At 34.0% G+C, this 22,128-nt stretch overlaps 5 protein-coding genes across 5 annotated transcripts; 2 read left to right on the top strand and 3 right to left on the bottom strand.

The window, feature by feature from the left end:
* The first annotated feature begins 6 nt into the window (after positions 1-6).
* On the top strand, positions 7-7,541 carry Gk-2 (Glycerol kinase-2). Its single transcript, XM_073088004.1, has 12 exons — positions 7-250; positions 332-460; positions 704-833; positions 1,235-1,452; positions 1,868-2,080; positions 2,560-2,662; positions 3,073-3,180; positions 3,907-4,069; positions 4,944-5,145; positions 6,491-6,620; positions 7,138-7,230; positions 7,314-7,541. The coding sequence occupies exons 1-12, from the start codon at positions 179-181 to the stop codon at positions 7,406-7,408; spliced, it is 1,656 nt and encodes a 551-aa protein (XP_072944105.1). The 5' UTR covers positions 7-178; the 3' UTR covers positions 7,409-7,541.
* Positions 7,542-7,854: 313 nt separating this feature from the next.
* RtcB (RtcB RNA ligase) lies at positions 7,855-10,882 on the bottom strand. The gene is made up of 5 exons (XM_073087700.1): positions 10,358-10,882; positions 9,450-9,580; positions 8,650-9,354; positions 8,279-8,443; positions 7,855-8,196 (listed from the first exon to the last, which is right to left on the bottom strand). Exons 1-5 carry the CDS (start codon positions 10,647-10,649, stop codon positions 7,969-7,971), a joined length of 1,521 nt encoding a protein of 506 aa, XP_072943801.1. The 5' UTR covers positions 10,650-10,882; the 3' UTR covers positions 7,855-7,968.
* A 283-nt stretch (positions 10,883-11,165) lies between these two features.
* Positions 11,166-11,870, top strand: NP15.6 (NADH dehydrogenase [ubiquinone] 1 beta subcomplex subunit NP15.6). The gene has a single exon (XM_073087823.1). It carries the CDS (start codon positions 11,306-11,308, stop codon positions 11,741-11,743), a length of 438 nt encoding a protein of 145 aa, XP_072943924.1. The 5' UTR covers positions 11,166-11,305; the 3' UTR covers positions 11,744-11,870.
* Positions 11,859-15,671, bottom strand: LOC140753309 (uncharacterized). The gene is made up of 5 exons (XM_073087822.1): positions 15,483-15,671; positions 14,859-15,086; positions 14,443-14,575; positions 13,578-13,738; positions 11,859-12,615 (listed from the first exon to the last, which is right to left on the bottom strand). Exons 1-5 carry the CDS (start codon positions 15,582-15,584, stop codon positions 12,394-12,396), a joined length of 846 nt encoding a protein of 281 aa, XP_072943923.1. The 5' UTR covers positions 15,585-15,671; the 3' UTR covers positions 11,859-12,393.
* A 2,300-nt stretch (positions 15,672-17,971) lies between these two features.
* LOC140753540 (uncharacterized) lies at positions 17,972-21,810 on the bottom strand. Its single transcript, XM_083059025.1, is given in 4 exon segments — positions 17,972-18,853; positions 20,827-21,255; positions 21,663-21,749; positions 21,751-21,810. Coding segments are annotated over 4 exon segments (669 nt in total). The 5' UTR covers positions 21,796-21,810; the 3' UTR covers positions 17,972-18,745.
* Between the last annotated feature and the right edge of the window lie 318 nt (positions 21,811-22,128).

The following is a 22,128-nucleotide window of genomic DNA, read 5'->3' on the forward strand; positions in this document are numbered from 1 at the left end:
GTCATAAACGTCATTATCTTTTGCTTTGCTTTGAGTCTATTTCTCGGTTTCGTGCGAGATAAAAATACAGATCTGTGAAATAAATATCATGAATTTTACCATTGATAATAGTAATTTAATTTAGCGCAATCAAAAAATTGCATTTTAACAATTCAGTTATGTAGTGAATCGATTTATTATGCGTGAATACGGCAAATTCGGCCCTTTGATAGGCGCTATTGATGAAGGAACTTCTAATGTGAAATTCTTGGTATAAAATTACACTTTTTTATAAAATATTTAATAATTATGTTCAAGAACGTATTGTTTATGTTTAAAATGTTTACTTTAGGTATTTGCAGCAAACACTTCTGAAGTTTTAACATACCATCAGATAGCATTAAAAAGGTTTAGCCCTCAAGAAGGATGGGTCGAACAGGATGCTTTAGAAATACTTAGCGCGGTCTTGGAATGTATTGAAGTAAGAATTTTTTAAAATCCTTTAGCATCAATTACGATTTTGCACCTGCCAAGCCAAGATTAGTAAAATTTCTTATAAAACTTCTTAGACAACTTAAACTTCTTAGAAAAATATTGTACCCGACAATTTGTAAGTGCCTTCGTTGGCCTATACAAAATAAATATATTTCATTTAATTTCATATTTCATTTGATTTCATTTCATTTATTGTGAAATGTTATTGGTATTATTATATTTTTTACAGGTAACAGTAGACAACCTCCGAAAGCTTGACATCAACCCGGAAGATGTGGTCGGCATTGGTATTACAAATCAGAGAGAGACCACCATAGTATGGAATTCTGTTACTGGAGAACCATTATATAGTGCCATAGGTAAGATTTAGAATCTATATATCATATAACCTCCTATTAGGACACCTCCCTTAATATAAGGAGAGAAATAATTCTATAACTACTAACTAGTCAACTTTAGTTTTTCGCCGACCTCAAGTAAGTCACTGTTTTTTGGACCCACCCTATTAACTAAGCTATATCTATGTCCATTCATCTTTTAATTTGTCTCAATGTTCTCAGACTTACATAAATTTGAAATCCGAGGACCATCTTTTTTGAATTAATACAATTAAATTATTCAGACTAAAGTTAAATAAATATGAAGTAATAGTCATATGTTCATTGTAACACTCAATTACATTAAAAGAAATTAAATAATGTCACTTGGTTCAATTTTTATTTTAATTATCAAAACTAAAGCACAATTTTATCTATTACAGTGTGGTTAGATGTAAGGACTTCAAAGATTGTTGACAATCTCATTCAGACTAGAGGGGCGCAGTGTGTACATGCTGTAACTCAGACTAGTGGTCTTCCAATGTCAACATACTTTTCATCTGTTAAGTTGAGGTGGCTTCTTCAAAATGTAACCGCCATCAAGCAAGCTGTAACTTCCGGGCAATGTATGGCAGGAACTGTAGACTCATGGCTTATATGGGTATGTGTACGTCTTTACATTACAGAATTACCTTTTACATTTCAGAATTGCTTGTGCTAAATATCAGTTGTTATGATTTTTATTAATTTTATTATGAGATGCAAATTAGTTTTTAAACCACCTCCCGCTTTTAGAACATTAATTCTCATCAATTCACTCTTATAATAATTACTTTTTACTTTTTAGTTTGATTGACTATAAAAACAAGTTTTTTAGTTTTTTTAACTATGATTTATTACTAAAGTTTTTATAGCTATACAATTATTTTTCTGATGATATTTTTGATTACGATCTTACTTCAACCCAATACATTGTTTCCTATATTTAATTATTCAAATTACACATGCACTTACAACTTAAGTAAGGGCTTACAAGGCATGTAAACCTTTACTTAAGTTACTTTGAATATTTTTAGAATCTAACAGGAGGTAGCCGTGGTGGAGTTCACGCAACCGATGTCACAAACGCTTCGCGCACACAGCTCATGTCGCTAAAAAGCCTACAGTGGGATAGAGGACTTCTACGCTTCTTCGAAATACCAATAGAAATTTTACCAAAGATTAAAAGTTCGTCAGAAATATATGGTTACATTTCAACTGGATCTCTTCTTGGCACTCCTATTGCTGGAGTAAGTATTTAAATGTTCTTTCATTGGTTTACGAAATGATTGCTTATTTATGTGGTCTGTTGTTGGAATCAAAATAAAACTTATTATGTTTAATTACGTAGAATATGAATTAATAAACATTTATTTATTTAATTAATAATATATTTATTGTAACACAAACATAAAGTTATAGTACAACAGGGCAAACCTAATGCCTGATGGCATTCTCTACCAGTCAACCCTTGGTGGATTGATAAAATTAATTAATGTGGCACAAAAACAAAATACTCATAATTAAGTGACATGGAAATACCTTTAAAACCTCAATCGTAATTCCTGCAAGTCATCTATAATTATATCATTATAATATAATATAATTAAAGTACGTTAATTATACACTGATTAATTTTAAACCGTTTTCTTACTATTATTTATAATTACAACTTAAATATTATAATTTATTGAAGGTTTAATTTTAAATATTTTTGTAACATTTCTAGTGCCTTGGTGATCAACAGGCAGCTTTAGTTGGACAAAATTGCACCAAATTTGGCCAAGTGAAATGTACTTTTGGCACTGGTTGTTTTCTACTATATAATACAGGTGAATTCATTTTAATAGTCATAATCATAATACGCTTATCAACCAAATATGTAAAAAGAAATTTCAATCGTGGAGTTCCTTCATTTCTTTAGTGCGAATCTGATTATTTTTCAAGTAATTGCTGTGCGTACGTATGGGTACGAATTTTCTCATAGAGAGAACAGGGTTTATTATTTTGACAGTAGTCTATCAGGCTGGTCAAGTACGATTAAGGATTTTTGGAAATGTACATTTTATCGCTGCTATTATGCGCCGAAACATGTAAGTTTGAAAAATCAGAGGAGCTTGCCTGAGATTTGAATCTCAGATCGTAATATTAAGAGTCTAAACTTCAAACCACTAAGCTGTCTATAGGCTATTTTTGTATTAACATCAAGTAATTTGTTTTATATAATCGTTAAAATTTTCAGGTGAATCAATAGTACACTCACAACATGGACTTATTACAACAGTAGCGTATAAGCTTGGGCCAGACGCGCCGCCTATTTACGCTCTAGAGGGATCAGTGGCGATTGCCGGTAAGTTTATAATGCGCATTCGATTCTTATTTACATACTACACTGTTTGTATGACTAGTAGATACGTAATACGCAACCCTCTGCATGCCAGACTGGTTTTAAAATAGCGCGTAGATGATATCGGAGTTTCGGAGTTATTGAGGTATAATCCGGGCCAAACTTCTAGTCTGCTCTGAATATAGAAACTAGTTGCGTCGCAACAGCAAATTGTAGATATTAGCGGAACGAAGACAGGCCGCCGGCACCCGTCCGCTGCCCGCTCTCGCCCACGGGTACATGCTGCGTTAGTGTGCCCTAACTGTTGCTACGGAGTATATTCTTGTAGTTTTATTCGACCGCATTGGGTCTCTGACCTGCGCGCAACAACTTCAAAGCGGACTAGAAGTTTGGCGCGGACTATATCACAGTCACATATTTAACGAACATACATTTTCACATAAGCGAGGGTACGGCCATAATCTTCCTGGTATCGGTAGTATCTTTAGAAAAATGTAATAAATAAGAAAGTATATATTTCTGAAATATCAAATTATCAAAAAACTTGAAATTATGTAATGAAAATGTCATAACAGGTGACATAAAATTGTGTTATAGCGCGTGAGATGGACGAAGGGAGAATTGGAAATGTACCAAATATACTTAATTTACAGTCTATATTATGCCATAAACATATCACTGTAAGTATACATTTCATATAAGAACTAACTACAAACATACTTCACGTAGGCGACACATTACAGTGGCTACAGGACGGGATGGGCATTCTGAAGGATGTGGAGGACACTGAGACCCTCGCCATGAAAGTGAATGATAGTGAAGAGGGAAGCATTTGTTTCGTACCCGCATTTAATGGCCTTTATTCACCGCATTGGAGGAAGGATGCCAGAGGGTAAGTTAAACACTTGTCATGGATGAATATAATAATAGGAATTGAGTGACATGAGGCAGGCAGGCTTTTATCTGAAAATATATGAATCCAAAATTATTTTGCTTTAGAATATTATTACGGACTTTAAAAGGCATAAGGTATTTATCTTCGCATAAGGTATTTATCTTCGCATCGATGTACACAAACATACACATAGATAACTAAACTACGTACCGAGCATACATTATTTATAAACTAAGTTTCTCATTTTAAGTGACAAATGTATGTCTTATGAGAAAATAAAGACTCTTTAAACCCAAGTCCAAGTTCTTTCTGCTATTTTTCGTCGAAGAGTGTTGTAATGATACTTATATGTGGCATTCCAATCTACATTAAGTGAAATAAGGCATTTGTGGTCGACGTCAGTAAAGTTATCAATCCTTTTTGGGTTATAGACGTCTACTGCACTAGTATATAAAAGTAGTTTTGTCTTAGACTATTTACGTAATGATGATGTAATCGTGGTTCCGTCATCGTGATGTTCCCACATCCTCCGTTCCTTTTTCTTACTGTAATCATAGACGATTTACGTAATGTTTTTTTTATAATATAAGAGTAGCAGACGAGCATGCAATCCATCTGATGGTAAGTGGCTACTGCCGCCCATGGACATATGTAATACCTGAGACCGGCCACAAATGCGCCGCTACCCCTGAGGATTAAGCTGGAACGCCTCGGAAAAGTCTGTCTCCCTTACCACACCCTTCAAACCGGAACACAGCAGCGCCTAACACTGCTGATATTAGGTAGAAATAGGTGTGGCGGTGGCGCCGCCGGAGTCGAACCACAAAGGGTTCTACCGCCTTCAATGATGACGTTATCGTGGTTCCGTCAGCGTGATGTGCGGCCTGAGCGGCAGCACGCGTCGCGAGCACGTGGTCCGCGCGGCGCTGGAGGCGGCGTGCCAGCAGGCGCGCGCGGTGGCGGCCGCGATGGCGGCGGACTGCGCGCCGCTGCGCCGGCTGCTCGCGGACGGCGGCATGGCGCGCAACTCCGCGCTCATGCAGATGCAGGCGGACGTGCTCGGCATACCCGTTGTGAGTACGCTGCGCACACACTTACATCACACACACTTAAATCACACACACACACACTTTAGTCTTAATCTCGTCTTAAATACTATCACGCCATAACACCTGTGAGCCTTTTCGCGGTAAATTTAAAAAAGGTAAAAAGTAGGGATGCGCCGAATATTCGTTTGGTATTCGGTATTCGCCGTATTCGGCATTTTTTTTGCTATTTGTATTCGGCCGAATTATTCGGTTTTAGTGCCGAATTCGGTTATTCAGTTCGAATATTTCTATTTTCTTGTATACACGACATGGTACAGGATTAAAACACAATACTTCTTATATAAGATTTATGTAATATTATAAGGCAAACTCAAATCCTATGAAGAATATGTTTGCAAATCAACATTTATTTTGAAACCTCAAGTCAACACATTTATTACTTAATCTATAGTTAGTATAGTCAACATTTATTTTAAACCTATAATCAGTATTCATTTTTAAAACTCAAATCAACATTGTAAAGTTTAAAAGAATACACATAACTGGCAAATTGACAATAAAGAAATGGTAAACCGAATAATTCGGCCGAATATTCGGTTCGGTAAAGGTTAAAGCGAATATTATTCAGTATTCGGTTATTCGGTGAAACCACTATTCGGCGCATCTCTAGTAAAAAGCCATTTTGGCAAAGGGAGATATGATCTTCCTCCGCGCTAGGTGATCATGCCCGGGCAGTGGCTGTGCACCAACAGTCTCAGTTTGAAGCTTGTATAGGTATATACGAAATGTTGAGAAAAATTCAGAATACTCGTAGCGCCATCTCTTGACGAGTAGCGGGAAGTCGCCACACTATTATTTGCGATAAAAGTTTCTATTATATGCGATCTGTTCATGACCATTGGAAAACCATAAATAACTTACACCGGTATATTCACTGCTGGATGTTTATACGTTTTCCACTGGGTGCCGGTCTTATAGGGCGAATCAAAGGATTATGCGTCGGCATTCGTGAGCGATGTTAACATATTGTTCTTATTCGCCGAATAACTCGGATTGGCGAGTATCGGATAAACGAAAAACAATCCTACAATCCTACAGTCAAATAAAGATGCAAGCACGACCTCTGCTTAAATTTATCAAAAATTATAAAAAACGACGAAAAAAAACGAGTGTATCAATGTACACGCGCAAGATGTGAAACTTTAAGTTTTTTTTACCATTATAATGCCAAAAACAGCCACATAGTGCGTAGATTTTATTTCGTGATAACCAGTACACTAAGTTTTTCTTAGTGTACACGTTATCACAAAACTAACACAAAATATTTGTAAAATTAGTCAATATATAGAATTCACTTGTGATGTTACAGGTACGCCCATTGATGATGGAAAGCACGGCTCTAGGAGCTGCAATAGTCGCGGGACACGCACTGCGTGTATGGCCACCGACCACGCCAAGTCCGCCGGCAGACACATTTATACCAGCTATTTCAAGTGAAGGTATGCAAATGAAAAATATTATTTTTAAGTACACCTTAAATTGAAGAGGTCAATATACCTCAAAATGCTGTGTACAGAAAATTTTACAGTTTGTTACGAATTCTAGTTTGTACGGTATTTTTTTGTCAACTCCAAAAGAACTAAATTAAAATTATAAATCGTTTGTTGTTATGATAACTTGTTAATGCTATCTATATCTATCAGTCGCTAGGAAAACTAATATTAGACCTTATCTTAGTTAGTGAACTTAGGTCACTCATATTTCATCATATCATTATTTTAATATCTTATATATAAAATTCAGCAGGTCTGAGAATCGGCTACTATCTATTTTTCATACCCCTAAGTGATAAGGATTGTTCACCCTTAACATTTTTTTATTTATATGGCAACACAACGTTTACCGGGTCAGCTAGTAGACTATAAATATGTTATTTTATAAATAAATGACCCAAAACGAATAATATTTAAAAATGACAGACCTTTCCTATGAACAAAACAAAAATATTGTTTACAGAACGTGAAATTCGCCGTGTTCGCTGGGAATCAGCAGTAGAACGATGTTTGAATTGGGCAACTGATGACAATACACAAAATAATTCGACATCCGGTGTGTATATAAAATATATAACAAATCTGTATAATTACATAATAGTTACGTGTTAATGACAAAATATTATTTATCTTTTTCAGAGGAACCTAATCCGACAACCAATGCTCTTCCACCCGGCTTGTTTTTCCTAGGAACTGCTTTACTTGTTATAATTGCAGATAAATTGAAAATGTAAAAAATTATTATCTAAATTACACTTAATTTAGTTATAAAAATACCTCCAAAGTTAGTCAACTTATATACAGTATTAATTTATGAAAAATTAGTTGAATTGTTAGTTGTTGTGAAAGAATAAATGTTGTAAAATATTTTAGTTTTTCATTTTTATTAGGTTTGGGTTCGGGTATCTGCAGATTGAAATTTTTAGCCAAATGTTTACGTCATGAAATAAAAGCCTATAATTTAAATTTACCTATAGGTTATACATCTATGCCTATCGTTTATTCTCCTTTTACATATATAGAGATAATGAGCTTTCTACCTACCATATTTGTTATTCTTGTCAATTATGTATTATGATATTGTTGTAGTTTCATTATTTTGCTTGTCAAATAAAAATACGAACATTTATGTCATAAATTATAAACATTATATGTAAATCTTATAAATAAAACAACACAGTACAAGACATAGCATTTATATTAAGAAAAAAATGTTTATTACATGAAAGTAAAAAATATTACCACTTAATAATATAATTATATAATCAGTAAGTTTGGCATTATAATTAAGTCTTCAGCCCTTGATTACTGCAATGGGTCGTAACTTGACAGTCTTCTTACTGATGCCAGCAGCATGGCAGGTGTTTACAACATCGGTAACATTTTTGTATGACTCTGGAGCTTCTTCCATAACCAATTTTGGTGACGCAACCCTGATGGATATGCCCATAGTTTCTAATTTGTTCAATACCTCTTTATAATCTATGTTTCTTCTGGATTTCGCTCGTGATAGTGCACGACCCTAAAAAAGAAACAAAAATATACAAAAGAGATCTAAATACTTACTGTAATGTACAAAACTAGATTAAGTCGTAAAAACTTACAGCTCCATGGCAAGTAGATCCAAAGGTTTCAGTCATACCCTGATGAGTACCAGTAAGTACGTAGCTACAAGTGCCCATAGAACCACCAATCAGTACTGGCTGGCCAGTAAGCTGATAATCCACTGGTATGAGTGGGTGGTGAGGAGGGAATGCTCTGGTGGAACCCTGAAAGAAATTATTGTTTATTTATAATTGCTAGCAGTGTATCACGAGACAATTGTTATGCTTGCATTTGCTGTATAACAGTTTTTATTATATTGTTTTATTGAATTTGTCATTTTTTTCTTATTCTGATCATCATGCAAATTATTATTGCAATTTAGTCCATAATGACCAAATTTCTTTGCGATTACACATAAAATAACAATTACCTTTCTATGAACTAACAATGTCTTCAATTTGCCATCCACAACATGTTCTTCAATTTTTGCAATATTATGCGAAACATCATAAATTACATGCATGTCCAAATCATCTGGAGCCATTTTGAATTGCTTAGCAAACGCTTGTCTAGTAAGGAAAGTCATGGAACTACGATTAACCCACGCAAAGTTGGCTGCAGCAGCCATAGCCTTCAAATAATCTTGACCTTCAACTGAATTTATCCTAGCACAAGCCAATTGCCTATCATTTACATCAATTTGATCTCTCTTCATAGCTTTTTCCATCTGGACTAAAGCATCAGTAGCTACTTGATGCCCAAAGCCTCTACTTCCCGAATGAATCATTACAACAACTTGACCCATTCTCTCAATTCCCATTTTGCCAGCTGCATATTTATCATAGATTTCATCAACTACTTGTATCTCAGCATAATGATTACCAGCTCCTAGAGTACCAAGTTGGGGCAGACCTCTCTTCTTTGCCCTTAGGCTAACTTTCGAGGGATCAGCATTTAGCATTCTTCCATATTCCTCACAGTGCTCTTTGTCTTCTGCCCACACATATCCTTCCCTTAAAGACCAATCCATGCCCATTTCCAAAGCCTCCTCCATATCGCGGGCACTCATTGGAATGATACCTTTCGATCCAACACCTACAGGAATATGGTCAAAAAGACTTTGAGCAAGTTGTTCCTGTAAAATAAAAGTAATTTAAAAAAGATATTTAAATTTTTAGAAATGACAAAAATATTAGTTAAAAACCAAAACATTAATACAATGAAGAGAACCTTAATTGGCTGTACATCCTTTTCATGTAAGTTTGTGCGGAGAAGACGCACACCGCAGTTGATATCAAAGCCTACACCACCAGGTGACACTATTGATTTTGGATCAGACATGTCAAATGCTGCCATATTTCCTGAAAATACCAAGACATTTTATGTTTATTCCTTATCATAAGCGGTATTCCCAACATATTCACAGAGTCTTAGCTTATTATGTTTAATCAAAGTTTATTACAATTAATATTTGACCATTGCATCACTATTACTCACATAATTTTGTCAACAAGGAAACTAATTAATTCATTTGTTAGAGTTATTGAAAAAATTATAGTTACATTTCAATGACGACATTGTGTATAGCAATATCAAGGATAATATAACATAACAGGAGACTCAAATTCTGTGATGAATACCACCATGAATAGCATCTGTAATTTATTTTATTGTAATTGTAAGATATGAGTAACTATATATTACGCAATACTAATTATGTTTATGTATATTCTTATCTTTTCAGAAACATCCACATTACTAGAAATTGCATGGCAAAAAGGTACATTAATAATAATTAGAGAAGACAACGTAAGTCAGACAGGCTGAATATATTGCTAAATAGGCACAGTTATGTACATGTGCAGCATTTCATTGTATTTTTGTGGGGTGCCTACCCATTCTATAATTAAACATGATGCAATATTTGCTATCTAATCATAAACATTAAATATTTATTTATTTTAAACAAGTAGGATTACAATTAGGATGTTAACAGAATACTTAAACATTTAACAACTATGGAATTGATTTTGAAATTTTAATGAAAAATAAATCTATCAATAAACATACTATTCGTTTAAATCATAAGCTAGTGAAATAGCGAGTTCTCTCAGCATTAACATTTAAAAAATATATACCTATTGCAAATCCATATCCCGAATGAATATCTGGTAGCCCAACAGACCGACCTACAATCCCTGGGAGTGCGGCGACATTTGCAATCTGTTTCACGCCGGGAAGAAACCCTCCGGTCATGCCCGGCCGGCAGGAGTTCCTCAACTCATCCAACATAAGCTTCTCGAGGGTACTGTTCACGTAAAATACACCCTCCACGTTCATGTTAGGTTGGAAACCTTTCTTTATTTTCCAACAATGTGGATTTATCTTCTCTAAATATTTTAACTCTTCATTATATTGCCTCACCACCATTTTCGTTCCTTATAACCCACGCCCGGCCTTTGCTTAATTTAAACAAAATACTTTTTTTAACTATTTTTATAATAATACTTTAGTGTAACCTGTAGCAGTTGGAAACACTGGAACCACAAAGTACTATTCACTATTCAGGAATAAAGCTAAACGCTGATTGCAGATTGAATTTTAAAATTGACTGAAACTTGTAAGCCAGCAAATCAGAAATACAAAAAGTCAAAGCTGTCAAAAGCAAAGCGAATTGAGAACCTCTGTTGAGAACGACTGAATCACAGGTAATTAAGGAATATACAGACTGCTAATAGCACGATGCACGGACTATAATCACGTCATAAAATATATTTGAAACAAGAAATCAACCTTTCATCATTTTTTCGATGTCAATCGATAAAAATATCTAAGTTTGCAACATAATTTATTTCATTGTAGCGTCTTCAATCTATAAAATATTCGTTATTTATGGGAAATATATTTGGCAATGTGGGCAACGTAAATGTCGTCAGTCTTTTGACAGATTACAGTATTTTATCTGTGAAATGTCAAATGGTTTCATAATTCTTCTCTAGCCTCACTTTGGCTCAAATATATTTTTCTCGAGAAGGTTTCCTAAAGATTAAATCAAAGGACGAGAGATTGTTAAATAAGAGAGCACTATGGCTGCTTTGATTAAACTCGGTCAAATGCCTGTAGTGCAAAGATGTGTTTGGAATCACTTCAATAAAGTGACTCGCTCTATATCCACATCGAAAAAGAATAGCGACACAGCAACGACCACAGTGGACTCCTCTTCCAGCACAGAGGACAAGAACTGGGTGAGCTATGGCTTCGATTACTACGATAAAAACGAAGACACAAGTGCTCATAATGCATCATTCTTCTTTTCGGTGACCCTGTGTTTGGTTTTCGGAAGTTTTGCTTTTGCCTATGCTCCGGACGTTCATAGAAGGGATTGGACTCAACGTGAGGCGTACTTAGAATTGCGAAGACGTGAAAAAGCAGGACTACCACTGATCGACCCCAATTACATAGACCCAAAGAAAGTGAAGCTGCCATCAGAAAGCGAACTTGCTGATGTTGAAATCATAATTTAATTTATTATCAACTATTTGGGCGTAATAGTTACCTATTTAAATGTAGATAAATAAAATATGGATTTATTAAGGTCTATCATTGATAGTGCCATTGGTTTGTAAAAATAATTATAAATAATAGAGACAACTATTTATTTTTATTCAACACACCTTATTCTATTGCATAAATTATCCTTACACATTAGGCCACCTAAACACTCAATTATGTTTATCTCGCAAAGTTACTTATTGATGCAATAGTAAACATTGTTATAAGAAATATATTGTAAGGAAAACAGGCCGTCTATAAGTCAATAAGTAATCCAAAATGGTAATACTATTTTATTAAATTAAATTTCAATACACATCTAAATGCTTGAATAGATAAATACTGATTCGTAAAACATTGTACAAATATGCATTATTTATTATATGAAATGTTCTACACCACACAATATAAAATACTAACAATCACAAGTAAGAAATAATTGACTTGAATCTAATAAAAAAAATAAGCAAAGAAAAAACTGTTCAGCGCTTTTTCTTTTGTCAATGTTTTTTATATTTGTTTGATAGCTATTGATGAGCTTTAGTTTTATCAATAAAACTCACAAATATTTAATAATAATTGTGGCCGAATCGTACCCTTGGATATCGTCTAGTATAAATTATTAGGCAACTTTAACACAAACTACTCGACCACCAGTTAACAGGACATAGGCATTATCAGATGATGGGGCAACCAGTGCATTGACACAACATCCCAGGTTTATATCGCCAGCAGCTTCTAGCTGATTATTAGCAACTTTCCATCTTCGTATATAACCATCCCAGCCACCAGTCCAAGCAAAGCCATTGCTTGCAGACAAACTTGTTAATATCATGTCACTCACCTGTGGAGTAAAAATATAAAGAAATTACATATGAAATTGTATACAAGTTGGCATGATGACATGATAGTATTGTTTACTTGATTTCTCATAATTTCATTAAAAAGTAAAAAGCATCTCTTTGACTATGGTTAAATTAAAAAAAAAAATAGATTTAACTTTCGTTATACATACTGCCTATTATTTTACGATAATTTTAGCCTAGCTGATTATTTAAGCTATTATTTTCTATCAGGCGTAAAATTTTAATAACATCTAAAAAAACAAAGCGAATTATTCTACAATTATAGGACCAATTACGTAATTTGTATGAAGTCCTTTCATTATTTAACCTACATTCTACCCCCGAATAAACTGTAGGTATTGTATTGGGTACCTACATAGATTAGGGTACCTAATACCTATGAAAAGTGTGTCACACATGTTATTAAATTTTGAGAAAATATGACTTTGATCACAATTAAATGTTTCGAGCAAATTATTAATTATAGTTTTATTTTTTAGTGAAGTCTAAAATTACCTACTTAAACGTTAGTAAGTAGTAATGAAGCTCTATTTTATTCGAAAATGCTTATTGTTTACTTAAGAATTAGGTATCTGACTTTGCTTAAAATACAGGAATAGGAACCATAGAATAACAAATGTTGCATTAATAGAGAGAGACCTAACAAGACTTAATACAGACAAAATAATGCTACTTGAGTTCCATAAATACGCATAAAACGTGCCGTGAGAACATCGTCCCTAAAAATGGTATAATAATAAAAGAGTTGCACCCATAGTTCCATTTCATTTCTCGTTTTTTTACAAAAAAAATAAACTGAACAGGAACATTCTTTTTTTCTGTAAGTAGTAGACAAAACGTATAAAACTACCCTAATCCGATCTTTTATAAATAAATTAAATTAATTTACGGAGACGTCTTCCCTAAGATGCGGTTAAATAAAAATTGTGTAGAACAGTACCTTAACTTCATGCAACTTCTTAAACGCGTTTTCTGACGACACTTCATGAACTTGTAAGCTGTTTCCGCCTCTAGCTATAACGAACAAATATGGTCCATCTACCCGTAGAGGAGCCCTTCCCTCCATAACATGGCGCGTCGTGAATCTGGTCTGGGATTCCTCTACAAATTATATAAAATACCTAATCATCAACCTGTTTATACACGCATTTAAGAAGTGGTACTTCTTAGGCGTACTCATTAAAAAGACTGCGTGTGCAACTGATGGTAAGTAGGTAGGTACATACATTTCGTATCATATAACACCCTAAAAAAAAAAATTAGGTACTTTGTTGAAAGTTTGTTGGTAGACTTTTCTGAAAATCTTGCAACATTGACAAACCAACTTTATTGTCAACTCTACAAGTAGTGCTAGAGTTTTGTTAATTATTATATTCTGGTCTAAAAAATGTTATAGACAGAACCAATGTCGGCCCTGGGGTAGAACCAATTGGCTAGCGAAATAAAAAATCCTGTAGGTAACAATAATCGCTGAAATGAAACGTTTCACTAATCGCCGACGTCAACATAACTATTTAGCGCTATTTAAATACATATTACGTGAAGTGAAAGCGTCGAGCAAAGGGCTCTGAAAGACCCTCGCTCGCAAAAAAGAATCTCGCTCTACCTTGATCATGGACCACGGCCGGTGTTGAATAGCACTCTTAGCTTTACCAAATCCATATCCATAACATGTACCAATAATGCATTTGAATAATTATATTTTATGATTAGGTAACATTTCTCATATCTTGCAAAATATTATGTACCTACCAGCCTACAAGTAGGAAATTCAAATATTATTTATTTTTTAAACTGCTACATACCAGGTGTTATTTCAGTGGCTGTAACGTACAGATCTCGTGCTGTAAACATAAATGGTAAACATAATGCAATGTCTTTTACTTCTTCTAGCAGTTGATATTTAGCTTTTATTGCGTTATTTTCGTATATTATAACCTGAAAAATAAGGGAAATTTGCAGTTATTATGTATGGTATCTTATTAATCGGAAAACCGAAAAGTAATTTAAACTTTGTCTATTGGCGAAAACAGATATTAAAAAAAATCTTAAACCCAAAAAACACTTCCTTCATTTTCAAACAATGGCAAAAAGTATTAGGAAGTTTTGATTATTTTTCAACTGTCCTAATATATTATTTTTTTCGAAAGCAGTTTTCTGCCGTGTAAACATAAAATAAGATTACAGATATGTAAAAAATAAATACTTTTATTTAACTTACATTGCCATCTTCATCTCCTGCGTAAACATGATTAGCAAAGACTTGAATAGCGCCTATATCGGCCCCAGTGGATTTTAATTCTGCGACTTTTTCGCCATTCGCAGTCCAAACCCTTACACCTCCGTCGTTAGAGGAAGAATACACCCGACCATCGCCTGCTGCTATCGCAAACAATTGAACACCATGGGCTGCCCATGTTGGACCCGGCGACAGTTTCTCATCGAATGTCTACTTGAAAAGAAAAATATTTTTATCACTATGTTTACACAATAATATTTATCTATAAAAATATGTTTTATATCAAAAACTCTATCTAAATAAGTAAGTACATGAATAATGTTAGATATTATTTAAATAACAAATAAAATTGTGCACACACAATTAAAATTTTTAAATGCACAATTTTATAATAATTAATTTCTGACTAAATCACTCTCAATTGTAAATAATTTGTAACGTATAATTAAAATTATTTTATATTCTTCGTAGATACAATTTAAAGTAGTAATAACACTGTAAACAACAAAATACTGTTAGAATGGCAATTGTTCTATGTAACATTATTGTGTAATGCAATGTTAACAAAATTTACCTACATAGCTACAAAAAACAAAACAAGCTTACTTCAATAGTTCCAGCATCAGTCCCAATAAAGAGCCGGTTATCCCAGGCAACCACACATGGTTCTGAATTTATTTTCACTTCCGCATCGATCTTAAGTGACATATTGTTATTATTTATTAAACCTTACGAACGTCTGATTCAGTGAGAAAATACCAGAAACTACTTGCTGCCAGCATCGACGCTCTACGATCTTAAAATAGATAGGATGCGAACACTCGACAGACGATCCATCAAGAATCTGGAGGAACCAAAACCTATAGAGTACTGTTATAGCTAACTTTAGGCTACAGTCACATATACTGTCTGAATTAAGTTATAAATATATAAAATAAATTTATGGTCAATCTTATAAAAAAGTCCCTACCGATCTAATTAAGAACTACCCTAGTACTAAATTGACCAATAAATTTTTATTTTAAACCTGACATAGGTACCCAGATTGCAACAGATGTACATACATGATAATGCAAATGTAAATTGTTGTTAATGATAACGTATTTTATTTAAAGCTGATGTACATTTATATATACTTGTTTAAGTATACACGTATTTATCCATTCTTAAATCCGTGTGAAGTTGAAGGATTTAATAATGGATTGATGTCATCGCGGCACACACGAGTCGCCCGGAAACACCGCCGGCAGTATTCACTCATGCCTCCGTGAAAGTGAAAATGCTGAATTGTTATGTTAAAGCATAATGGTGCCGTGAGACACTTATTATTATGTGTAGATCGAGGAATGAACTTAGACGGGTTACATCATAGCTAGGGTTGCCACCAATATTTTAAGCAAAAATAGTAGAGATATATTTACTATCTAAAATATTTATCTTATGAGTTATGACCAAAAATTAAGTAAAACGCCTCAAAGTAAAAACAAAAAATATTTATGTTTCTATATTGGAGCTTCTAGTAACATCTAACAAATATCTGTTATCGAAGAATGTCTTTACCCATTTTAAAATCTTTATCAGTTTTGCGATAGATATGTTGTTTTTTTTCAATAAGGTCTTACTTTTATTGTGTCTTTTTGTAAACAATTAAATATACCTGCAATACTCTAAATAGATAAAATATAATATTCTTATTTACTTCATAGCCTTCTCAAAGTATAGAAATACGTTAATTTGTCTGAAATAAAGTGTACCTAATACTTTAGTATAAAATACGAGTGGTAACCCTAATAACAGAGGAGACTACCTCGCAATTCCAGCACCGCACATCGTTCCGGTCAACTGCTAGGCCTACTTAGCATTATATTGTCTTACATGGTGAATGACCTGGCCTATATCCGTGTTTCTCTATCTTCTTGTGCAAGCTTGTGTCTTGCACAAGGTACCTACAGTTGCTATTTATATAAGCTCTGAAATTTTTCCTTACCTACATTTTCAGAACTACGAAACGATGCTTAGGAATTAATTTACTTTATAATTAATCAACCAACTCACAATAATTAGTTGTGTAACGATCATAGACATGCAAATCCTACACCTTACCACAGAACAAGGATGACATTAGTTGTAGGTACCCATACTTAAAAAAAATTAAGTCTAGATGTTGGAAGTTTATTTAGTTTTTAACACCTATTTATTGATAAAATCGATTTTTTTCATTCGATTCTACAACAATTTAGTAATGTTAATCGAATATCAATCTATAACTTACAAAAATAGTAATTTTAAGAGTAAAACAATTTAGCGAAGTATTTGCAGGATCTATGAAATGTGCTAGAGGCCACGTTGCACTGGCTACCCCCTGATGGTGTAAATATGATATCGAGGACTACTTCGAAATAGGTCTGCTTCAGCACAATGTTTTAGAAATGATAATAATTTTGCTAGTATTCATAAATATTTATGTATCTATTTTATTTTAAAGAACAGTAACTATATCTCTTGAAATTATTTATTTACTTTACCACGGTCTACATACATTGGCTCTATTTTCTATATATTCGGCACATACCATTGTACTTATGAACGAAACTTGGCGTGAAAAATATCAAAATAAAGTATGCTGACTCTTTAAGCAAATACAAATTATGCAAGCTCTCGCGTATCTTGCTTAACATAAATTACCATTCTTAGTATAATTCACATCTTTTCCCTTTTAGCGAACCACTAACTAAGAGTTACCCTTAACACTAGCACAGTATAACAAAATACTATTTAGCACATTATGCAAATTTCAGCTGAATTTCATGTCATATTTATTTACTTATATTACATTGCACCTACTTATGCAACTTCGGTCACAGATGAATTGCAATGATAACTTTATGCAACTGATGTAGGCCTGCAATCCATCAGATATTATTTTTTAGGAGCCCATGAACATTAAAATCAACGAAATTTAGAACAGAAGCCAAAGCCGTAACCCGTAAGCATTCGAACGGCTTAAAAGTTAGGGTCTATGAACCTAATGTGTTTAAGTAGCTACATACTCAATACAACCACCTTAAATAAGGACATTTAAATAAAATCAACCATTTTAATATAAAACATTTAATTATAAAAATAATATATTTAGTTATTTACAATAAAACACATCAATTTGATGCAAGATAAAATTAAACATGCAGAGTACAGTTTGGCTCCGAGCCAACGTTGCCGTCCGTCCTCTCAACATTTTTACGTACGTCATGATGACTAACGTTTGCACCTTTTCGAAATATCACAGTATCTATTATACTTATATTGCTAATGCAATGCAATGCTACAACTTAAGCGTAACTTGAAGTTCTGTTTTCATTCTTGAATTGTTAACATCAGTATTATGCTGCGCACGCACGCATGCCAAGTCTTAACGAACTTACAAATTTCAACGTACGGATAGGGTGTGTGACTTAGTTTGTATAGATTTGCTAGCGCGTGTAGCCGACCCAATGGAGTTTCGGTTTTTTAGTAATTCAAATGGGACAAGGCAAGCGCTTGCGACACGTCCACACGTTTGCCTTTGAAGAGATTTGGAGTTTGCGGCAAGCGGTGTGTATGCAGCATAAAAAGCCAATATACTAATGAACAGAGATCTAGTTACACTAAACCCTATTATTAATAATCAATTTATTCTAGTTTTGCTTATCAAATATCGAAATTTGACAAATCTAGCAGGCAGAACTTATCAAATTTCAATTTTTGGTAGACAAAATATTGGATCAATTGACCTTAATAACAGGCGTAAATTGAAAGCTAATTGTTGCTAGTTTTTGGTAAATAATTTCTGAGGAGGGAAGGCCACGTGAGCAGGGTCATCTCAATCCATGTTAATAAGAACTACCACCGGAGGGGGCGCCGTATTCAGAGGAAGGAGCAGAAGCCGGGGGTCCGTATTCAGGCTTTGGTGGTGCCGCTGGGGGGTAACCTTCCTGCTTCTGAAATAAAAATAATGATTATTCAATATTATTCCTTAAAAAATATATTACCTAACAAAGTTGATAGATCAAAAATTAACGAATATTAATAAAATTATCAAAAGTTTCAATTGATTACCTTTACCAAATTCTAAATATTCTTAATGGCGGATTCATTTTATATTTAATATTTCAGAGGTTTATTCAGCTTTACAACGCCGTAGTTATTACAAAGTAAATCATGAATACTAATCGATTGTATTATAATAATAAAAGAAACAAACAAATGAAAAAGTTTACAAACAAATAATAAAGTTAATAGACTCTATGATAACCTATACCAAAATAATTTAAGAAGAAGCGCTATAATTACAGTAACAGTAATTTAATGTTTATAAAATTACATACACGCCATTTCATTTAATATATTCGGTATGAAGAGAACAACGATTATAATGTCATTTGTAATCTAGACAAATGTTAATGCTATATAATGCTAATGTATGAATGATGCAAAAAGAACTATGGCTATTAATGCTGTCGATGTTGCAAACTTTCTACATGAAATGAAGTTTACTCAATATTTTAATGTTTATTATTTATCTTACTTGAAATGTTTATTCATATAACACTGTATCTTTTTAATTACTCTATTTTTTTTTTCAAAATACAAAAAGATTGCACATTTTAATTAAAGATATTTATTTATGTAATTACGTTAATCGTAGGTTAGGACGCTACCTAGGTAATCTTCATCTCATCTCAATATCAGATAAGATTAGATCTTACATGAAGTCGGCTACTATCTCTAAGCACAAACAGTTTAAGTGTCTCGTATCTCTCCCTTACACCCTTCAAACCAGAGCACAACAATGTTTAACACTTGTTATAGCACAGTAATTGGTGTGCCGTCCCATATAGAGTCAAGCCACGGAAGGTTGTAGCAAGTTTTAACAGTATTAGATATTACTGATACTGATTATATAATGATAAGTTTATTACATGCAGACTAAATTGAAACATTAATCGTTATACTTTAAATCGTAAATCCTTTCTGAGTACCTGTATATTTTTGTATTATAAATTAAAATAATAGTAGGTACTACCTCGTAATAATGTGCTGTATACAAATATTAAAAATCAATCCAAATGATTTTGTATTAATTTGATTATAATATTTTAATTAAGTAGATTTGTAACTGATTAATTAAGGGAAAGTAGGTACGCGATAATTACAATAAAACGTTCTATTTTTTATAACATTAGAAAAATCTCAAAGTAGCAGAAGAAATGTCAGGAAATGTACACTTTAAATAATACTACAATCAAAAATAGCTACTACAAAATTATGCCACTTATATTCTAGCTATTCAGAGCTTTATACACGCTATACCTAATATCTACATAAGGATCGAGTGATTTTGTATTGCATCAACAATGACGAGAGGCGTTCCTGATACGCTAGATAGAGACATCTCATGATACGAGTACTTCCTAGTTATGCCGTGAAATGTTAACTACCGGTAATAACCTACGAGGCGCTGTATTCTCATCATTTTCTACTTTACGCAATTTCATTATTATTTATTGTTGTTGCATGTTGATACTTAGATAGATTTTCTAGTGTGACATTAAGATGCTTTTTACCCGACTGTGGAGAGTAATATTTTTCAAATGTATGTATGTACGACATGAAGTACCTCCCTACTCGTATTTTCACATATGAGGTGTCGCTGGATTCGCGTAAATTGTGGGAATGACATAGTCCATATTTTTACGACTGAGATTTTGTTTTTATCATAATTCTCTTATTCATTTGTTTTCACTATATAATTTTTCAAAAACGTTTCCATCGCGAAGTTTTGTCAACGTTAAAATATATATTTAATACGATAATGCATTTTAATAAAACTTTAAATGGTAAAAAATAATTTATGGGTTCCTCGTTTAAGGGATAAATAATCAACAGGGGTTCAACAAGTGTTTTTACATACCTGGGTCTTGTATCTGATGAAGTAGACCTCCGGTTTGGCAGGCTGTGTGGGTGCCGGGGTCGGGATCACGATGTCAGGTTGCTCCTCGGGCTTCTTGACCAGTACGTATACGAGAGTCTTCTCCTCGTTCTGTGGCTGCACAGGAATTATGGGCGCAGTCGGGGTTGGTGGAGTGGGTGCCTTGATGAAGACGATCTTGTAGTGCTTTTGTGGGGGAGGCACATATATTTGTTTCCTTGGCGGGGGGAGGTCATTATCTGGAGGTGGTACATGAACGTATACGTGTTTGTGTACTATTGGTTGCTGAGGTGGACCATACTGGGGAGCTGGTGCTCCGTATGAAGAGGACGGAGGCCCGTATGATGATGGTGGTTCCGGGCGCGCTACGGCGCACGCGACTAGCGCCGCCAGGACGGCTGATCTCATCACCTGCACATACAAAAATAATATTACATTGGAATAAGTTAGAAAATAGTAAAAAACGTATACTTAATCCATGATTTTAAGTTCTATAATCACAGCAATCATGACAAATCTTATGTAAGGAATAGTTTAACTTTTGTATATACGTATGTTACTGATCGCAAGATTAAATAAATTAAAAATTAAATTTAAGCAATAACTGATCCAGGAAAAGAATTGGTGGCTTTTGGTCTTCCACAATCAAACCCTGAACTATTAATTCTATTTAATTAAAAACATCCCATGTAAAGAAAATCGTTTCAACTGATTATGCACATTATGTTAGAGGGTGGATTATATTTGCACTAAATTTTAGGTCGGTGGCACTGGGTCACTAGGTCAACATAACATGAAGCACTGAACGCGGCACGTACCATCTTGTTACACATGTTGAGGACACGATTAGAGTGAGTTACACACGGTGTAATGTCCAGCGTCCAGGCCCAGCTGTGTTTATAAGAGTGCACGCTCCACATCCGGGGAGGGGGCACTTTCGATGGTTCTCATGGCTTGCGCAACGCATGGTGCACACGCGCTGCCCTCCTACTGGCGACGCGGTGCGAGCCTGAAAATCGCTCAAGGCGTGTTGTGAGCTGTTAGTTAATACCCTTATACGTACATCATTGGAGTATATGTATAAATGTACATGTCACAAAATGTTACATACGTTAGATATATGTATAGATAATCATAGGTATTCATAAACATAAATATAAATTGAATATGTTAAAAATGGGCAGCGTAAATAGAAGATAGACTTCACCAGTAAGACATTTTTTTCCGTTGGATCTGCCACATTAATGTAAAATTAATTTCCAGGGTTACGGAACCAAACAGAAA

The sequence above is a fragment of the Epargyreus clarus genome, unplaced genomic scaffold (assembly GCF_041222505.1).
Source record: "Epargyreus clarus isolate Ecla_fem2 unplaced genomic scaffold, WU_Ecla_fem_2.2 ptg000026l, whole genome shotgun sequence".
Taxonomy (NCBI): domain Eukaryota; kingdom Metazoa; phylum Arthropoda; class Insecta; order Lepidoptera; family Hesperiidae; genus Epargyreus; species Epargyreus clarus.

What these genes read in the sequence shown, in the direction of transcription:
- Gk-2 (XM_073088004.1), top strand. Translation starts at nt 179, where the DNA reads ATGCGTGAATACGGCAAATTCGGCCCTTTGATAGGCGCTATTGATGAA. An exon ending in TAGACTCATGGCTTATATGG is followed by an intron (nt 1,453 to 1,867) that starts GTATGTGTACGT and finishes GAATATTTTTAG; the next exon opens with AATCTAACAGGAGGTAGCCG. An exon ending in TTTTCTACTATATAATACAG is followed by an intron (nt 2,663 to 3,072) that starts GTGAATTCATTT and finishes TAAAATTTTCAG; the next exon opens with GTGAATCAATAGTACACTCA.
- RtcB (XM_073087700.1), bottom strand. Translation starts at nt 10,649, where the DNA reads ATGGTGGTGAGGCAATATAATGAAGAGTTAAAATATTTAGAGAAGATA. An exon ending in GGGATATGGATTTGCAATAG is followed by an intron (nt 9,581 to 10,357) that starts GTATATATTTTT and finishes TGGTATTTTCAG; the next exon opens with GAAATATGGCAGCATTTGAC. An exon ending in GATCTACTTGCCATGGAGCT is followed by an intron (nt 8,197 to 8,278) that starts GTAAGTTTTTAC and finishes TTTCTTTTTTAG; the next exon opens with GGTCGTGCACTATCACGAGC.
- NP15.6 (XM_073087823.1), top strand. Translation starts at nt 11,306, where the DNA reads ATGGCTGCTTTGATTAAACTCGGTCAAATGCCTGTAGTGCAAAGATGT.
- LOC140753309 (XM_073087822.1), bottom strand. Translation starts at nt 15,584, where the DNA reads ATGTCACTTAAGATCGATGCGGAAGTGAAAATAAATTCAGAACCATGT. An exon ending in CTGATGCTGGAACTATTGAA is followed by an intron (nt 15,087 to 15,482) that starts GTAAGCTTGTTT and finishes CTTTTCAAGTAG; the next exon opens with ACATTCGATGAGAAACTGTC. An exon ending in AGAAGTTGCATGAAGTTAAG is followed by an intron (nt 12,616 to 13,577) that starts GTACTGTTCTAC and finishes TTTACTCCACAG; the next exon opens with GTGAGTGACATGATATTAAC.